The 16,606-nt window shown below is 33.5% G+C and overlaps 1 protein-coding gene across 1 annotated transcript; it reads left to right on the forward strand.

Moving 5' to 3' along the window:
- Nucleotides 1–6: 6 nt before the first annotated feature.
- Nucleotides 7–16,606, forward strand: LOC100541541 (voltage-dependent calcium channel subunit alpha-2/delta-1-like). Its single transcript, XM_010727525.2, has 12 exons — nt 7–485; nt 2,526–2,597; nt 2,945–3,016; nt 6,264–6,325; nt 8,424–8,500; nt 10,386–10,446; nt 12,143–12,240; nt 13,151–13,235; nt 13,504–13,566; nt 14,463–14,566; nt 15,782–15,868; nt 16,223–16,606. Exons 1-12 carry the CDS (start codon nt 330–332, stop codon nt 16,300–16,302), a joined length of 1,017 nt encoding a protein of 338 aa, XP_010725827.1. The 5' UTR covers nt 7–329; the 3' UTR covers nt 16,303–16,606.

A 16,606-nucleotide genomic window follows, 5' to 3' on the forward strand; every position in this document is an offset into this window, starting at 1 on the left:
GGAAAGGCATAGCGGGGAAACAACGTCTTCCCGATAATATACTGGTCTAGGAATTTTCTACTGTAATCTCTAAGAGATTTTTTTGTGCCTCTAGCACATCTCATATTGTATCTCTATATATGCTTCGTTTACTCATCTATTAAATATCACTGATAAGCACCTTATAAAAGATACGTGGTGAATAACATGTCTTTAAACGAACAAAGAAAACTTGTGAATGTCTACCTGAGTTTTGTCAGACTGTTAGTTTACAATTTGTCTTTGGGACTCCTTAACTGTGGTTAGCCCAGGTTATCATTTGAAATGAATATTGACCTTGATTTGATGTGATGGCTTTTTTTTTTTTCTTTTTTTACCATTTCTTTTCTTCTCTGTTCCTTTGTGTGCTGAAATGGAATGTGAACTTCATAAATGCCACTTCTGCCATGGCAATGCCTTCATGCATGCTGTTTGGGTTTGGCCATGCTATTCATTATCCATTGCATGTAAGAAAATGCATTTTTTATTTATTTTTACATTTTAGCTCTTTTGCTATTTATTTTGAGCGTGCGGAATGTTGGGGGAAAAGAACAACAAAGTGCATTAGAAAAAAAGCTACATTGAATGTATTGAATTAGCATAGAGCTTTTTTTTTTCTGTATTAAAGTTACTAGTTTTGTCTATCTTATATAAATAAGAACATTAAAATTACTTTGAAGTTATCAGTAGGCAAAAAATAGCTGGAATCTTTGTTTGAAATCTTTCCTGTAAATGAATAAATATCTTTACTTTTCCATTAGCAGACAGCAAGTCTTACTTTCTAAGAAAGTGAATAATTCCATATACTCAGAAATATGTACATTTGTACCTTAATAACATGAAGGAGCAAGTTTCTAAAACTATTCTGTATTGCAGTCTTGAAAATAAAAACTAGTTTTAACCACCAGGTTATTATATAAAGGCCTCTCTTATCAGCTATTCAGAACAACTTTCTTCCAATATGAACTGGGAATGCATATATAAATTGTGATGAAACAAGCTTTCATAGAAGTCACATGAACATTTGTCATGCATCTTTGCCAGAGTATATTGCTTAGTTCTGTCATGTGCTAGCATAAAAGGAAAGTAAACATCATTTTGAAAGAAGGGACTTCATCATGTCCCTTAACTTATTATAGCTGGATCTCCGAAATCCCCTAAAAAGGTACAGATGTCTTGAAATATTTGTATCAGCCAAAGACATGTTCTATGTTATAGTGATATGTTCTATGTTCCAATTATTTAAAAGAGAACCAGTACTCATTACATATAGAACTGTGCCAATGTGGGGAAAAAAAAAAAAGTCTTGAGGTCTTTCCATATACAAAACATCTTATTACAAAAATTATTATCAATCAGAAGGAATACAATAAAACTGTTTCTTTTCCTCCTTTAAGCTATCAGATTTAAATGGTTAAACAATAATAAATGATAAAATAATAAATAATAAATAATAATTTAAAAAAATTCTAAGCTACTTCTTAAGATCCTTCATTAAGTGGATGTATTAACTGAGTGATGATAATTGAGGATTTTTATACCATATCTAAGATTAGTTAATCATATTTGGCTGCAGTACAAAATCTAAAGGACTTAGCTAAAATTCCTTTAAGAAAAATAAATAAATAAATAAATAAATAAAAATAATAGTCAAATTTCGGAGTTTATGTGGAAGACAGCTTTGTTCATTTAAATGGAAACTGCAACTGGGAAGAGAGCAAAGCCTGCTTCAGCAGGACTGGATCCAGCACCAGAACAATATGGCAGATGCATATCACTAACTTCTCTGTGCTGGTCAACATCACAGTGAGTGGTGAGCATCACAGCCTCCATGGGTCTTAAAGGTGCCAGGTCACAGAATTTCTCTGCTGTAGATTTCCATCTCTTAAATGGAGAGTGCAGTCAAGAGAAATGCATTCGAAGCTTCCAGGTACTCAGGGAAATTCTCTAATGCTCACAATAAAAGTTATTCATATTTTGTTATTGTAAATCTTTTGTTACAATGGCTGCCCCTTTGAGTCTTGAAACAGTGTATTCCCACCTCAAAACAGCAAGTCTGCACTCTTGCTTTTGTCAAAATTGCGTAGTACAGTTGTCCCATGTTACTGGTCAAGTAGAAAGCTTTCCCTTCACAGAGTCAGGATGCATAATGGAATGTTCATCTCTAGGCTTCCCCAGACACTTCTTTTCTCACTTTACTGTGGCACACCAGCAGTAGAGGAAGCAACTTCCCAACAGGAACCCCCTGCTTGACAGACAGTGGATAGCCACTAGTTGTTAGGGATAATCTGATTTTCTCTTGCTCACTTAGCCTCTCTATTCAGTGAAATAAAATAAATGATAAAGACATAATTCTTCATGCTATAAGAGATAAAAGTTAATGGTAAGTAAACCCAGTTAAGTAGCTTACTTCAAAATGAAGGGATTAGTATGATTCCTAGGGACCTCTCTGTAATATTACAATATTCAGTCTTTATTATTTGATTATTTAATGTCTTCTGCTTCAGAATCCTAAATCCCAGGAGCCAGTAACACTGGATTTTCTAGATGCTGAACTGGAAAATGATATTAAAGTTGAGGTGAGATTCACTGGTTTCATAGTACCTGCTGCTGCTTGTATTTTATTGTATAATACCTGAGAAGAAATATATGTAATAGATTTTGAATGGGAATCTATTTTGCCAGAAGAGAATCAGTTTAAAATTTCTCAAGATTATGATCTTATAGAGTAATTAAATTACAATGAAATATTACTGCAAATTGATCCCAGTATTTTTCTTAAGCAAAGACAATATGTAATATTCCTCTCATTTTTGGAATTCACTATCATTACTATTTAAATAATACTTGCAATCACTGAAAACATTAATCATTTATATGCAACACCTAGTTTTTACTTTTTTAATTTATTTTTTATTGCCAATAGATTCGAAAAAAGATGATAGATGGAGAAAGTGGAGAAAAAACTTTTGAAACTCTGGTCAAGTCCCAAGATGAGGTAAGACAGAAACACAGACAACTGCATTTACAGAAGCAAACAAAAACATCAAAATACAGTGAAATGGTGAAAAGATGTCTACTTTTTTATGTTAGCTAATATTATTTTTTTTCCCAAGATTTTTGTTTCACTGTATTAAAGAAATAATGTATTTATGAAGAGAATTGTTTTAATTGTTGATTTCTTTGATACATCATCAATCAGGCAGTTGTTGATGAGCTCTTATACTCTGTTCACCAAGAAGTAGACCCAACCTACTCCTGTGCGTAAAACTCAAAATCAAGTAGTTAATTTGTTTACAGAGATGTTTGAGAAGTAGATCGATGGTTTATATTTTAGTTTAATAGATAAAGTAGTGAGAAAGAAATTAACATTTATATGCCACAAATGAGGCCTATTTGGGATAAGCAAAGTCGTATTACAGCTGCCCTGTGTACTTTTGATTTCTGATCTTGTGCTTGTTGAGTTCTTTTTAAGTTCATGTCCAAAATCTTCACTCCTCACAGATCATTCTGAGTTTCACTAATAGGACAGATATATTTCGTAGCAATAGGAAATACTGAAATATGATGTGGATCCTTACATGTATACCTTTCTTCTTTGGAACTTTGATGAGAAAAAATAATGATCGGTTTGCCAGAAGAGCAAATATGGCCTGAGTATGCCCCACAGTTACAGTTCTAAAACTGAAACTTGAGGCTGTTGCAAAGTGTAAAACGTCTAGAAGTTAGCTGATATAATGAATTATCACAAGAATATGAAGAAAATATCATAGTACACAGCCCTTCTGTGTATTATACTGCAGAGTCTAGGTAATTTGACTCTGTGTTGTGCATAATCTTCTTTCAGATACCCTATTTAGAAAATGCAGAACTTCATAGACATTTCTTGAGTTGAGAACTCCACTTCAATGGGGGCAGACAAATGTGAATTTAGATAGTTTTATCTGAGCATCTTATGATGATCAAGTAGCTGTGTAAATGGCAGTGATGCTTTCCTACTTCTGTTTTTAGACAAGCTGACTTAACTCAAACTTGATGTACTTAAATTGCCCAGCTGCAAAGCACGCCCATAATATTCAGTCCTTATACTTAGAGTTCCATGATCAACATGCCCACATTACTTCTGTGTACCTGCTTTGTGCTGCTTTTCAACTCTTCCCCTCTTCTAAAGCAGAGCCCTGGACTAACAGTCCCTATGCCTTCAGCTAGGCCTCTCCTCTGCGCTTTCACACAAGAAGGGCTCCATCCCTGCCCTTTAGTAAGGCTTTACAATCTATAGAGGAATGCCACTTTGTGGAAAAGTTTCACTATTGGAGCATAGTGAATAAATAGGGCTTTCATGGTACAGTGGAGATAAGCCCCATCTGATGTCAGTTCTCTGATTCTGGTTTTATGAACCCATCTTTGCCTCTGGTTTGTCCCCTTATACTGAAGGGAGTCTGTTTTTCATGACCCACTGTTGAAGAGGAGCCTGAAGTCCACCTGGAATCTGCGTTGGGGATAAACTGCTCCTGAATGGGGTGCCTTACAGTGATATGTCGGACATTTACAGATCTTTGCTGTTGGCTTGCTTAAGGAGAAGCTTTCCAAGTCTATGGGTAAAAAAAGGGTTCTGTGTGAGTGGTCAGAAAAGTGAGAAATTAACAGTCAAAAAATTACGTTAACATCATTGGAATTATACAAGAAGTTGCATTCATGGCAAAGAGATCTCAGGTCATGCCTGCATTTCTAAGACTTTGTAGTGCATTGTGAAAAGAACAGAGCAGTCACTCCTACAGCAGTTTACCAGAAGAGCAAGGGAGGGGCAAATTCATATGGGCAAATGCTGGCATCAGCTACAGCATCAGGAGCAACATGGTGCCTGAGAATGTGTCAGTCATGCACAGCCCAGACCACAAACTGTATTTGAATAGAATATCTCAAGCTTTTTGTTCCCAAATATTTCAAGAACCAAATGAAAGTAATTACCCTCTACATACCTTGCATCGTGGACCAAGATTTTTTCCTCTACTTGGACCCCTTAGAGAGAAGGGAGCAGCCAGAGCTGGCCAGCAATGGTGACTGCTTCAAACTATTGCATTCTCCCAGCTCCAGGCTGCTACAGCCAGAATAAAGCTGCTTCAGACTGTGGGCCATGCATGAGCTGCTCATCACTTAGTATTTGATAGGTTCATATATTTTCTTAAAAAATGGCTGATGTGGTCTGCTGCTCTGTACTGACAGTTGCAGTCTTGAGGCTTGAAATTGATGTCCTTTTTTTTCGCTTTTTGGTTTAAGTTTGCATTGCTTCCCTTTTGTGTTGCAGCTGGCCCCAGCAGTGTCCTGGGAGATGACCTCATAAATACAACATAGAAACTGGACTCATAGCAAGTGTGGGTGGGGTGTGCTGGAGTCTTCCAGGGCCTTAGGGACTTTCCGACTAACAGAGACGATGCCATAGAAACAAAAGCGTTGCCACATTTGGGCTGCTGGGGTAGGCAGTAGTGCAAACTGAATGATCAGAAGAACTGAAATAATGTGTAGGTTCTTTGGCAATGACCAGCTAGGGTGAGATAGAATCAGATGGCTCAGTAATAAAGTAGGCAAGGGTAAATAAGAGCAAGCATATGAGGACATCTAATATGCAGTGTTGTCTTTGGAGGGAGCTTTCAGTTAATTTGCCTTTAAGCATGCTCAAAGAACTGGTAGTAGAAGCATTTCATAAGAGCTCTGTTCTTCTCTTCCTGCCTTCCCACCTTGGGAACTGTTTTTCTATTGCCAAAGTACATCTACAAACCATGGCACTACGCATGATTTAGAGGTGTATTCAAGTATTTAGCTATTCTTGAGCTGAAATTATAATATAGTCATATTATTAAAAATAAATAGGATTATAAGGGTGTCTGTTTACCCAACCTTTTACCTTACATATAAAATATACCAGGACATCAGCCACTAATACTTGCAATATTTTTATTTATTTATTTATTTTATTTTTCCCAAATTACTAAGTGATCTACCCTATCATGCTGTACTGAAAAGAAGCAACCAGGTAATGAAATGGCTTTGAATCATAAAAGTCAAAGAAGACGCCTCTTTTTCATTACCATGGTCATTTTCACACTTCTGTTTTATTACAGTGAAAGAAAGGGCATAGACATATACTTGTGGTACCTTTTATCACTGAATGTAATTTTGCAATGCAAAAGCTGTTTCTTGAAGCTTTGGAATTAATAATTTGTTTCTTCATTAATATTTTTTTACAGAGATACATTGACAAAGGAAATCGAACATATACATGGACTGCTGTGAATGGCACTGATTACAGGTAACTCATCTCTGTTCTCTGATTTTTGTGTAGTTAAATGTCCTTTTCATTTATTTTAGTTAGTATCTATTATGTTACATTTTCTATAATAGTTAAGTCAGGGCAAGTCATCTCACCTGTGGGATTTGCTGGATTCCTTTAAACATCTGCAGCTCAGAATTGTGACTCTTTGTAAGGACCGGCACCTCAGTCTTCTTGCCAACTGTTGAGATTAACAACTAGTGCATTTCAGCATGCAGGAAAAAAAAGATTTTATGGTTGAATCTTATTTTCTCCTACTTTCTGTATCATTACATACTTTGATTCTTAATTGTACACTTTCTCTTAGATTCCTCCTCTTATTTTATAATTTCTTTGCATTGCCTCCATGTTCTTGTTTTTAATATGCATATTAGAAGAAAGATAGTATATTTTCATCCAAATAAAAAATGGAGCATATTGTTCAGTGCAAGTCTCTTACAATCAATGTTGCTTATATTATGACATTGCTAGCCTATCTGCCAGGTCTTAGGTGCAGGAACTGTGCTACTGATTTTCTCTGAAATCTATATCTACTTGTGACAAATTTTAACTAATTAACACCGATACTGCTGTGTATTTGAAAGTCACATATGAGTGGCAGCAGAAGCAAATGAAGGGTTTTGTAAAAGCTTGCCCCCTTTGAATGCAACATTGTTGTGTATATCATTTCAGACTCACTTAATCACACAAGTTTAACTAGATGGTACAAATACTGAGTCAACTTTTTTTACAAAAATAATATTTTATTGTGATGAATTACAGCAGCTCTCATCTGAGCTGGTTTTCTGTTATGTTCTATACAAGTGTACAGCCAATATGAATGCAAACGTGAATTGGTAAGCAAAATCAAACAAACCAGTTTTAACAAGTGAACATAGATATAACATTTTATCTTTTCTTCATTACTCCTATTTTTTATGTTCTACTACTTCTATCATTACATTCAGTGGAAACAGGATTTTTTATCATAGTATGCCATCTAGCAATTGGTAAAGAATTACATTTGATTTACATGCATTCTTAATTCAAGCTCCCTGGCTTGAGGTTCAGCAATAAATCCATGGAGTCGCATTGCAGCAAGCCTATTACACATAAAATTATAGATTTTAATTAGCAATTTCTGTTAGCAGTAACTGGTAATGGCAAGTAAACTGCAAGTGATTTCCCTAGAGGAGAATTCATAGAAGGCTATCACCAAATATGCAGCATTCTCACTTACATGTGCCATTTAAATAGACTGTATCATAAAAGGTCATCTCATATATGGCCAACTGTACAACTTCTTTTTTAATGTTAATTTCTGCATTAGAAACCATGGCAGTTCTGCATTCATAAAAACAGAGTAAGAATGCAGTCTGGGAGATGATACCTCTCTAATGATGATTTACACATCTTGTCGCTTACATACCTTTTTTAAAACTGAGCACTTCTTACTTCTACATGTGTATAGAATTAGTGGCAAGAAGGGATCTTATTTCTATGTGTTTGTTTTCAAAAAACATATATGTAAAATAAAAGAAATCCTCTGCATTGCAAATCTTAAATTATTGCAGTGTGATGTTCAAAAGTTATTAGAAGTGACCTCATGATTCTGAAAAATATTGTATGGCTTGAGTGTAAAGTGAATTTAAATACCACTAGATATTTTTCCTAATATATGCCAGTAGGTGTTTTATTTTTTCAGTTTGTCATATGCTGCATGCAAGTAAGTGCAGTATTATATGCTGTTTTTACAGTCAATCACCATGTTGACTTGTGCTAAACTGTAATGTGAAATGTGTTAGAGAAAGATAGAAGAAATCGTGATTTTTATTATTTGCAATTTTTTTTGAAATTTGTCCCTTATCCCTGAAGAAAGTGCATTTATGCCTAAATGTTTGACTTTTGACTGTTTGACATTGTTGTACCTACCTGTACCTATTACAAAGTATGAGGCTGTTATGTCTCCATGTAACTATTTTGTCACATGAGGATCCAATTTCCAAACTTCTTAAAAGGTTTCAAAACACCTAGAAGCTGAAATTAGAAAATGGCTGCAAATAACATAATTGTTTTACTTATCTTGTTTCTCTTGCAGTTTGGCATTGGTGTTACCATCGTACAGCTTTTATTATATTAAAGCTAAAATAGAAGAACCAATAACTCAAGCCAGATGTAAGTATTATGAAGGTTCCCGGATTTTGTCAAGTATTGCCAAGTCTCAGATTCACTTAAAAAAAAAAAAACAACCATGTTTAAAATTCATAATTTCTTTTGAATTCACTAATGTTATCATAACGTACCCAAAATCTGGAGCAATGATTCTAATTCATTGTAACATCCAAGGTACAAGAAATATTCTATAAAGATAGAATATGTGCAGGTACCCCAGTTTCACTGACAATCCCTTTCCCCTTGCTATGTACCTATAGAATCATTGCTTTGTGTATCCTCTGTTGCTGTCTTTTTAAGGGTCTGGACACCATTTTTTTCATTCTATTAGCTAAATACTAGAATATGGACTATAGTAGTAAAGCTTATTTTATTTTATTTACAGTAGTTGCAGTATCATATTTAACAAATTACGTCTGACGCCTTAGAAATAGATAAATGTAAAAGCACTGTTTCATTTGGCTTGCAGCTAGGTTTTGTTTTGCATTCTAAAGATAGTTTTAGTGCATGTTTGTAACATATATTTTTTTATAAGACTAATTTCAAGCCATTTACAGATTCTGGGGAGGTAATTGGGAATTATACTTGTGAGTATTGAAAAGCTTTTCATTCATTAGATGTAGCTAACTAGATCTAACTAGTAGATTTGCATAGTAATCTAGATAGTAAACAAAATAAACTCGGCACATAAAAATTTGCAGTTAAGGCTTGAATAGCTGTGAATCTCCCTGACAGGTATAAACTGGTAGTTTAGAGAATACTTGACTAGCACTAAATCAGTGTCCTCTACCTTCACTTCCTGGGTATGAAGATTAAAGCAAGTTTTTAATAATCAGAGATTTATTTTCATGACTTTGTCATACCATAAGTAGTTTAAAATTAAAGTTTTAGTGAGTGAATTTTGTTTTTGTTTTTGTTTTTTTTTTAATGGATTAGATAATCTGATTTTACACTTACATGAATATAACCTGCAGAACAGACCCTTGAAATAGCCACAATGGTGGCTAGCACAGAAGGTACTTGAGAAGTGATTGATGAGGACATATTCTCCACTGTTCAAAGATGTTTGTCTTTTTTCCAGACTAAAATTGTACATAATTTGAACCTTTGATCTTTTTATGCACAATATTTTTATTCAAGGGATTGTTTGAATAAAATATTGTTTTGTGACCCCTTTTGCTTTACCCTGTTTTTTTCTGTTTCCCTGCTTTCTCTTTCTGATGGATAGTGGCAATCAAAAAGGGCAAGTATATTCTTGTTGCTCAATTTCCTTCTGTTTACTGCAGTTGAAATTTTTCACTTGTATTTCTATTCCTACCGGACATTCTCCTCTGTATTCTTCATCTCAGGACTTTTCCCATTGGGTACCACAACAATAGAAAATAAAAAAGTTGCTAAGTGTTTTTCTATTTTCATACATATTTCAGTATGTTGGTAATCTCTACTCCTTGTTTGTTTGGTCCTTTCACCTGGTATTCAGTAGTGCCAACTGAAGCCATTATTTTCAGGTAGCACTGAAAGCAATGTTTACACAGGCAAGGTTTTTTAAACATTATGGCTAAGAGCTCTATAAGCATATAAGCAATCTTTGTTCCAAGTATTTCTTTGTATCATACTGTAATTCTAATGTAATACAAAATTTCATGCTAATGAAATGTCACCTCTAATTAGGTTGTTAGATACAGTATTGTTGCCAATTGTGTGTTGTATATAAAAATCAAATAATTTCATCCTAAACCGTGAAATACTGATAAGTATGCAGTACATTAGTAAGAAAGTTGCAAAATGAACATTTTTATTTCACAAATGCATGCAAAAGCTAGTCAAACATTTGAGAAGGATATTGATAAGTCATTTGCTTACTTGATTTCACTGTTCATCTTTGTAGATTCAGAAACACTGAAGCTTGATCATTTTGATGAGGCTGGCTATACGTTTATAGCACCAAGGTTGGTTAATTTCCCAGTAGTAAGTATTATTTCAGCAATAAATAGGAATATGATCAGGTTAAGTATATTAAAAAAGTAGAAATTTGACAAATGAAATCTTTGATTTATAAAAAGAGAAAAAATAAATTAATTTTTTTAAAGATCAGGCTTTTCTACTTGGTAGACAGCATCTTCAGGTGTTCATTCATTTTTGTGTTAAATGAAGGGAGCTATAAAATCTGATATGTCATCATTTACTGATGTTTTTAATGGAAGTCTTTTACATATCTGTCCATTTCTCGTGGCTGCATCTTTTAAGATTTTATTGCTTTGTACTCTAGCTTCTCTTTTATAGAATAGCTACCATAATACTTACCTTGATTTTATTTTATTTTTTTTCCAGTTCAAAAAGAAGAGCTTCAAAGCTCTCTATCACTTAAGGATTAATTAATTTTTTATTCATTGCACATAGATTTTGATTGAGTCATTGAAAACTGATTGAGTCAGTTTGTTAGTTCCTTCTTTTTATTCCTGTGAAATTGTACAGTCTTGGTTGCCTTTGCAATTATGTGTTTACTGGGGAAGCATAATAAGAGAAACAACACTGAAAAAAATTAAGTTCCTTTGGAAGTTAATTATGATAAATACCACAAAGGTGTTTCAAAAATTATTCCATTTCTTTTTTTATCCTATATAATTGTCAATCCTTTTAAATTTAGATTCTTCTTGATTGATTCATATGTAAGAAAGATGTAAGACACAGTCTTCTACCATCAAACGTGTTCTGAGAATAACTGTTAGTTTTTTCTAAAGGACTGAAGTTATTGATAATCAATTGTGCCAATTAGCAGTTTCCAGCAAGTTTTGAGTTGTCAAACTGATCTACATGAAAAAACTGTTTAATATGGAGCTTTCTTTAAATGCGAATGTTGGTGCAGTACACCAAATTATGCCTGTAATCTTTAAGATTAATGATAAAATAAGTAAATATTAATAAGATAGCTTAATAAGATACTCAGCCTTCTTTTGGTCATAAAGTTAATTTAATATAGATAATTCTGTTAAAAAATTAACTCCTGGCTTGACTGCTGAACGTTCTCTACATCTTAATTAGAGTTATTAGATGGTGAATGGCATTAAACATTTGCCTTGAAAATGCCCAGTGACTTTTATTGTGCTTGCTTGTATTCAGTGAATTGCACATTGATATACTGCTTTTAAACATTATGAAAATGACAGTAGTTTAAATGTTCATCTAGTTTGCATATGTCAAAACAGAAAGCATTTATGTGTATGGGGTGTGTACCTTATTAAAATTGTCTTTAAGATTTCACAGAAGATAGGATCTCAGCCCATAAATCCAGTGTTAGCTGAACATAAAGTGACAGTGTCTCCAACAGCAGTCCACATACTTTCCAGTTTAACCCAATAGAGTATAATTTCACCGGGCATTTCCTTGTTTAGTTTACAGACTCTGTACAAGGCTGGAGTGTTGTTTTTTTCTGAGAATCTGTGCCCTATCTAATACATGATAATTCAGATTTAGGCAGGTTCCTGAACCCTGATTTCCTGAAACACTGACTATGATCAGGGCTATAGCAGTGGTTCCAACCACTTCATAGTAGTGCCACAGTCCTCCTCGGACTTTCAGATTGCTGATCTGCTTCAGAAACATACAAAACAAATCTGAAAAGGCTGATGTTTTATTGTTTTTCAGAGAATATTGTACTGATGTAAAGAAATCAGAAAACAACACTGAATTTTTATTAAATTTCAATGAGTTTATTGATAGAAATACTCCAAGCAGTCCATCATGTAAGTACTCTTTTCAATTCATTGATTTTCTTATAAATAATACTTACTCATAAGTGAGAATTAGTCAATCTGAAGGCTTGCATGCCCAAATCACACATTGTTGTTGCTTTTTTTTTTAATCTCTGATTTTTTTAAAAATAAGAATGCATCTAGTGTTGGACTTTTTTATCCAAGATAAACTGCAAAATTAGTTTAAAGTTTTACAGGTTCATTTAAGAATGATTGCAGGGCATTATGCATCTCACGTTTTGCATGCTTCCCTTCAGAATTATGTTATGAAGCAATCAACTACTAGTTTGTTTTACTGCACTCCAAATATTTTGAATTTATAGTTTTTCCTCTTGAGCATATCAGCCAAAGAGCATCTCAAGATGCCTATTTTCTTGTCAGCTATATAACAAAATAACTAAACAGGAATGTTCAGTCTCCTCTCGAAAGCTGAGTACCTGGAATTTTGCAGAATTCAGAGGTGTGGGTTTGAGTAAAAATTCTAACTCTGCTTCGCTGTATGAAATGAAAGACCAAAAGCCAGATTTTCCATTTCCATTATTCAGTTACAATTCAGCTCCATAATATTTTCAGTATTGATTAAATATTAAATCTGTATTTAAATCTGCCTCAAAGTAAATGGGGCCTTGAAAAGCTGAGAGCTGGTGCTACAAGCAGTTTTCTTATTCCTTTGGTAAAACACTGGTTTTTAGATATTAATAAAGGAAAACTTAAGCAAAATCAAGAGCTTCAGACCAGTTTGTTTAACGTGCAATATTTGACATAACTTGAAGTTAGTCAGAATGACCATAGGAAGAACCTAATTTTGATGGTGATACATCTTAGCAACTCAGAATTTAATTCTAGTAGCTTAAGCCCCATGTCATATGTTTTCAGATGAGTGTCTTGACTCTTTTACTAGGTAATACTGATATGGTCATTAGAGTTCTGCTGGATGCAGGATTTACAAATGAACTTGCCCAAAATTATTGGAGTAAACTGTATCTGTAAGTATTCTTTCTGTGGATTGTTTTGTTGTTGTTGTTGTTGTTTGTTGTTGTTGTTTAAATGAATTTTGGAGTCTGAAAAACAAACAAGAAGCCTGAAAAATAAAAAAATATAATCTTTGTCACGATCTCTTAACAATGTAATTCATATGCATATATGGAGATACACAGTTAATCTTGGCACAGGACAGATATTTAAATCATGATTATGTACCCTTGAACTTAAGAGAACTTCAGTTTTTACTTTAAATCTTATTTTTGTTTATAGTGATGGAGTTGTTGCACAGTTTGTTGTTACGGATGGTGGAATTACCAGAGTGTTCCCCAAAAGGTAACTATTATTATGAAAGACTATAAGGTGATAATGAAAATGTTTAAACCTGCTCTGACAACTATACAATAAATTGGATGATTTTTCTTTGATTTTACTTATATCGCTACTTGAAACTGATCTGTAACCAGATCAGTGTAAAGAAGTAAAAGTACCCATGTGCTGATAGTGAAGCCATGTTAATCCCTAATTATTCCTAAGCATTCATTTGTTTGATAAGCTGGCAGTCTGCATTGAGAGCAATAGATGATTTTTATTTTTTTTTCAATCTAACAGAATTATACTGAATAGTTCAGGGACTTAAGAGAGAACAATATATTGTTGCCACAGGGGGAAACGAGAATGCTAAAGTGTACATATAATCACCTAAATATTCCCTTCGTTGACAAGCAATAGTAAGAGTATAGGTACAGATATGCTGTAAATGGCAAAATTACCTGATTTCATAGGTTAGTCTGTGTTTCCCCAAAATGGTTTTACTATCAAAATCAGTTTATTTTTGTTCTGGTGTTATTAATATTTTAAAGTCTTTTGGGATACTGTTTTCTTAAGATAGCATGTGCTATCAATATTTGTTTATATTTTGATGTAAATAGTGCTGCAGTTATATTTATCTCAGTACAGCTAAAAATAAGGGGAGAAGGTCCGTGTTGTACCAATAATATTTCTTTTTTTTTTTTTTTTTTTTTCCTTCAACTTTATGTTTTACTAGTTATTTCTGGCACTTAACCAGCTAAAGCTAATGAAGTCTGATAACTATATAAGTGAATCTCACATTATCTACAACTGTGAAATATTAAAACAGATGAAAATAACAACAAAGCCCTGTGCAGCACAGCATTAATGAGATGCTAACCATCTTTTTTTTTTATTTATTTCTATTTTTTTGTGATTAGGGCAGGAGAAGATTGGTTGGAAAATGCAGAAACTTATGAAGTCAGTTTCTATAAACGAAGTTTAGATAATGACAACTATATTTTCACAGCTCCATACTACAACAGTAAGTCATCACTGTTCTAAAAGTCCAGAGCTAGCTAGTGCAATATTAGAATATTTCTGGAAGTTTCCTGTGCCAGTTGAGCTCAGTGACAAAGGTTGCAAGTGTAACACTTAAAAAAGAAAAAAATCTTGGGTTGTCACCTGTTATTAAGGAAAAGATAGCTGGGAAAGCACTGAACAAGGGACATAATAATTTGTTATCTACATTGATGGCCCTGTATGCAAAAAAATTAACAAAGCTGAGAGAATACACTGTGTATTTGTTTTCATTTATTAGACTGGAAAAATGATTTCCAAAGATGCTTTGGCAGAATTATTTAAAACTGAAAAATAACACTACTTTAAAAGCTGTATTTCAGCTGAGATCTGTGTATTTTCTCAGATATAGCAGGTATCTGGAGTCTACAATTGTCCACTGAACTTCTTAAACTAAGCTTTTTTTTAAAAAAAATCATTTTTCAAATCACTATTACTAACCAAAAATAGTTCATCTGAAATACTGTGATATTTAAAACCTGTATATGCACAATAGTAAGTGCTTGTTACTGATAAGCAGCATTAACCTTGCCAAGCTGATCTAAAAGCAGATGCTACTACAGATGACATACTCCCCCTTTTAAACATATGGGATCTTTTATTACTGTTATTTCACATGTATTTATTACATCTTTTCTCAATAAAATGTTAACAAGGTTATTAAATAAATTCCCCGAAGCCTTTGTTGTTCCTCAAAGAGCTCCAGGTAATGTACTTAATGTACTTTTAACTTGCTTTTTCATACTAGGCAGTGTTGAAAACAGGCTGAAGTCTGTCAGAGTAGTAATTATCATTAGTGAGAAGCGATAGTATATTCTGTATTGAAAAACACAGACAACAGCAGGATAAAATCTTTGGCTCTGATCCTAGTTTTAACAGAGCTCCTCTCATATATGAAACATTATAATGGCTGTGTTTGTAGAGGAAAGGTACAGTGACTGTGCAAAGATCGTGTATCAAACATGAAGGAAGTTAAAAAAGAGTATTTCTCTTAATCTCCTAGATGTTAGTGGTCTGAGCAATTACAAATGAGAAATACAATGTACAGTTGGGTCAGGGTTTTCAAATAAGAATTCTTTGAATTGTTCTTGATATTTGAACCATATTTAATTTCAATTACAAAAGAAGAAACTTATATCTCAGTCTAATTCTTTCTTTCTTTCTCCAAACATACTGTCAGAAAGCGGTGCCAATAGCTATGAATCAGGTATTATGGTAAGCAAGGCAGTGGAAATAACAATTAATGGAAAACTTCTGAAGCCTGCAGGTAAGCTAAAATGATGCTAAAACTCTAAATGCAGGAGTTACTTTGTTATTGCTCAACGTTAAATTTTAATGGCGATTTCAAAGGAGTTTCAGTTTCTATAGTACTCTTTTATCTAAGACTTTTAATATTACTAGTGGAAATCAAGAGATCTGGCTGTGTTTGAGAAAGAGTACTTAAATTTCTTAGTCTTATGAAGGATGTTGGTGATCAGATAACCAAGGAAAACTCATATTTTTTCCTTTTCCAGTTTAATAATTTAGATGCTCTTACAATTTTTCTCTCTTCTTAGGATTCTACAGTTACCTTTTTTCTTTTTCATTTTACTAAAAAAGTCTTTCATGTATTTCTTGTTAGTTGTTGGAATAAAAATTGATGTAACCAGATGGATGGAAAATTTCACAAAAACCACAATCAAGAGCCTGGTAAGCAATTGACCAAGTCTTTTTTGAACTTTATGTTCATTTCTCAAAGTTTCAGATGCAAATAAGTCTAACAGCTTTTTTTTTGTGCCAGAGCCACACTGATGCATATTTGCCAAGTGGTTGTGGTATTTAAATCATCCAAATGCACAAAATACATCTATGTTGAAACAGGCTGTATTTTGTACGTGTCTTGCTTTCATGATTATAGAACATGGATAAAGACAAAGAAAAATGTCATACTCTAGCCTGCAGGCAGCTTACTATAATCATTCTCTATTAGTGAATAAAACCTGCAAAATAATTTCCTCCCCCCTCA

This window comes from Meleagris gallopavo, chromosome 1, assembly GCF_000146605.3.
Source record: "Meleagris gallopavo isolate NT-WF06-2002-E0010 breed Aviagen turkey brand Nicholas breeding stock chromosome 1, Turkey_5.1, whole genome shotgun sequence".
Taxonomy (NCBI): Eukaryota; Metazoa; Chordata; class Aves; order Galliformes; family Phasianidae; genus Meleagris; species Meleagris gallopavo.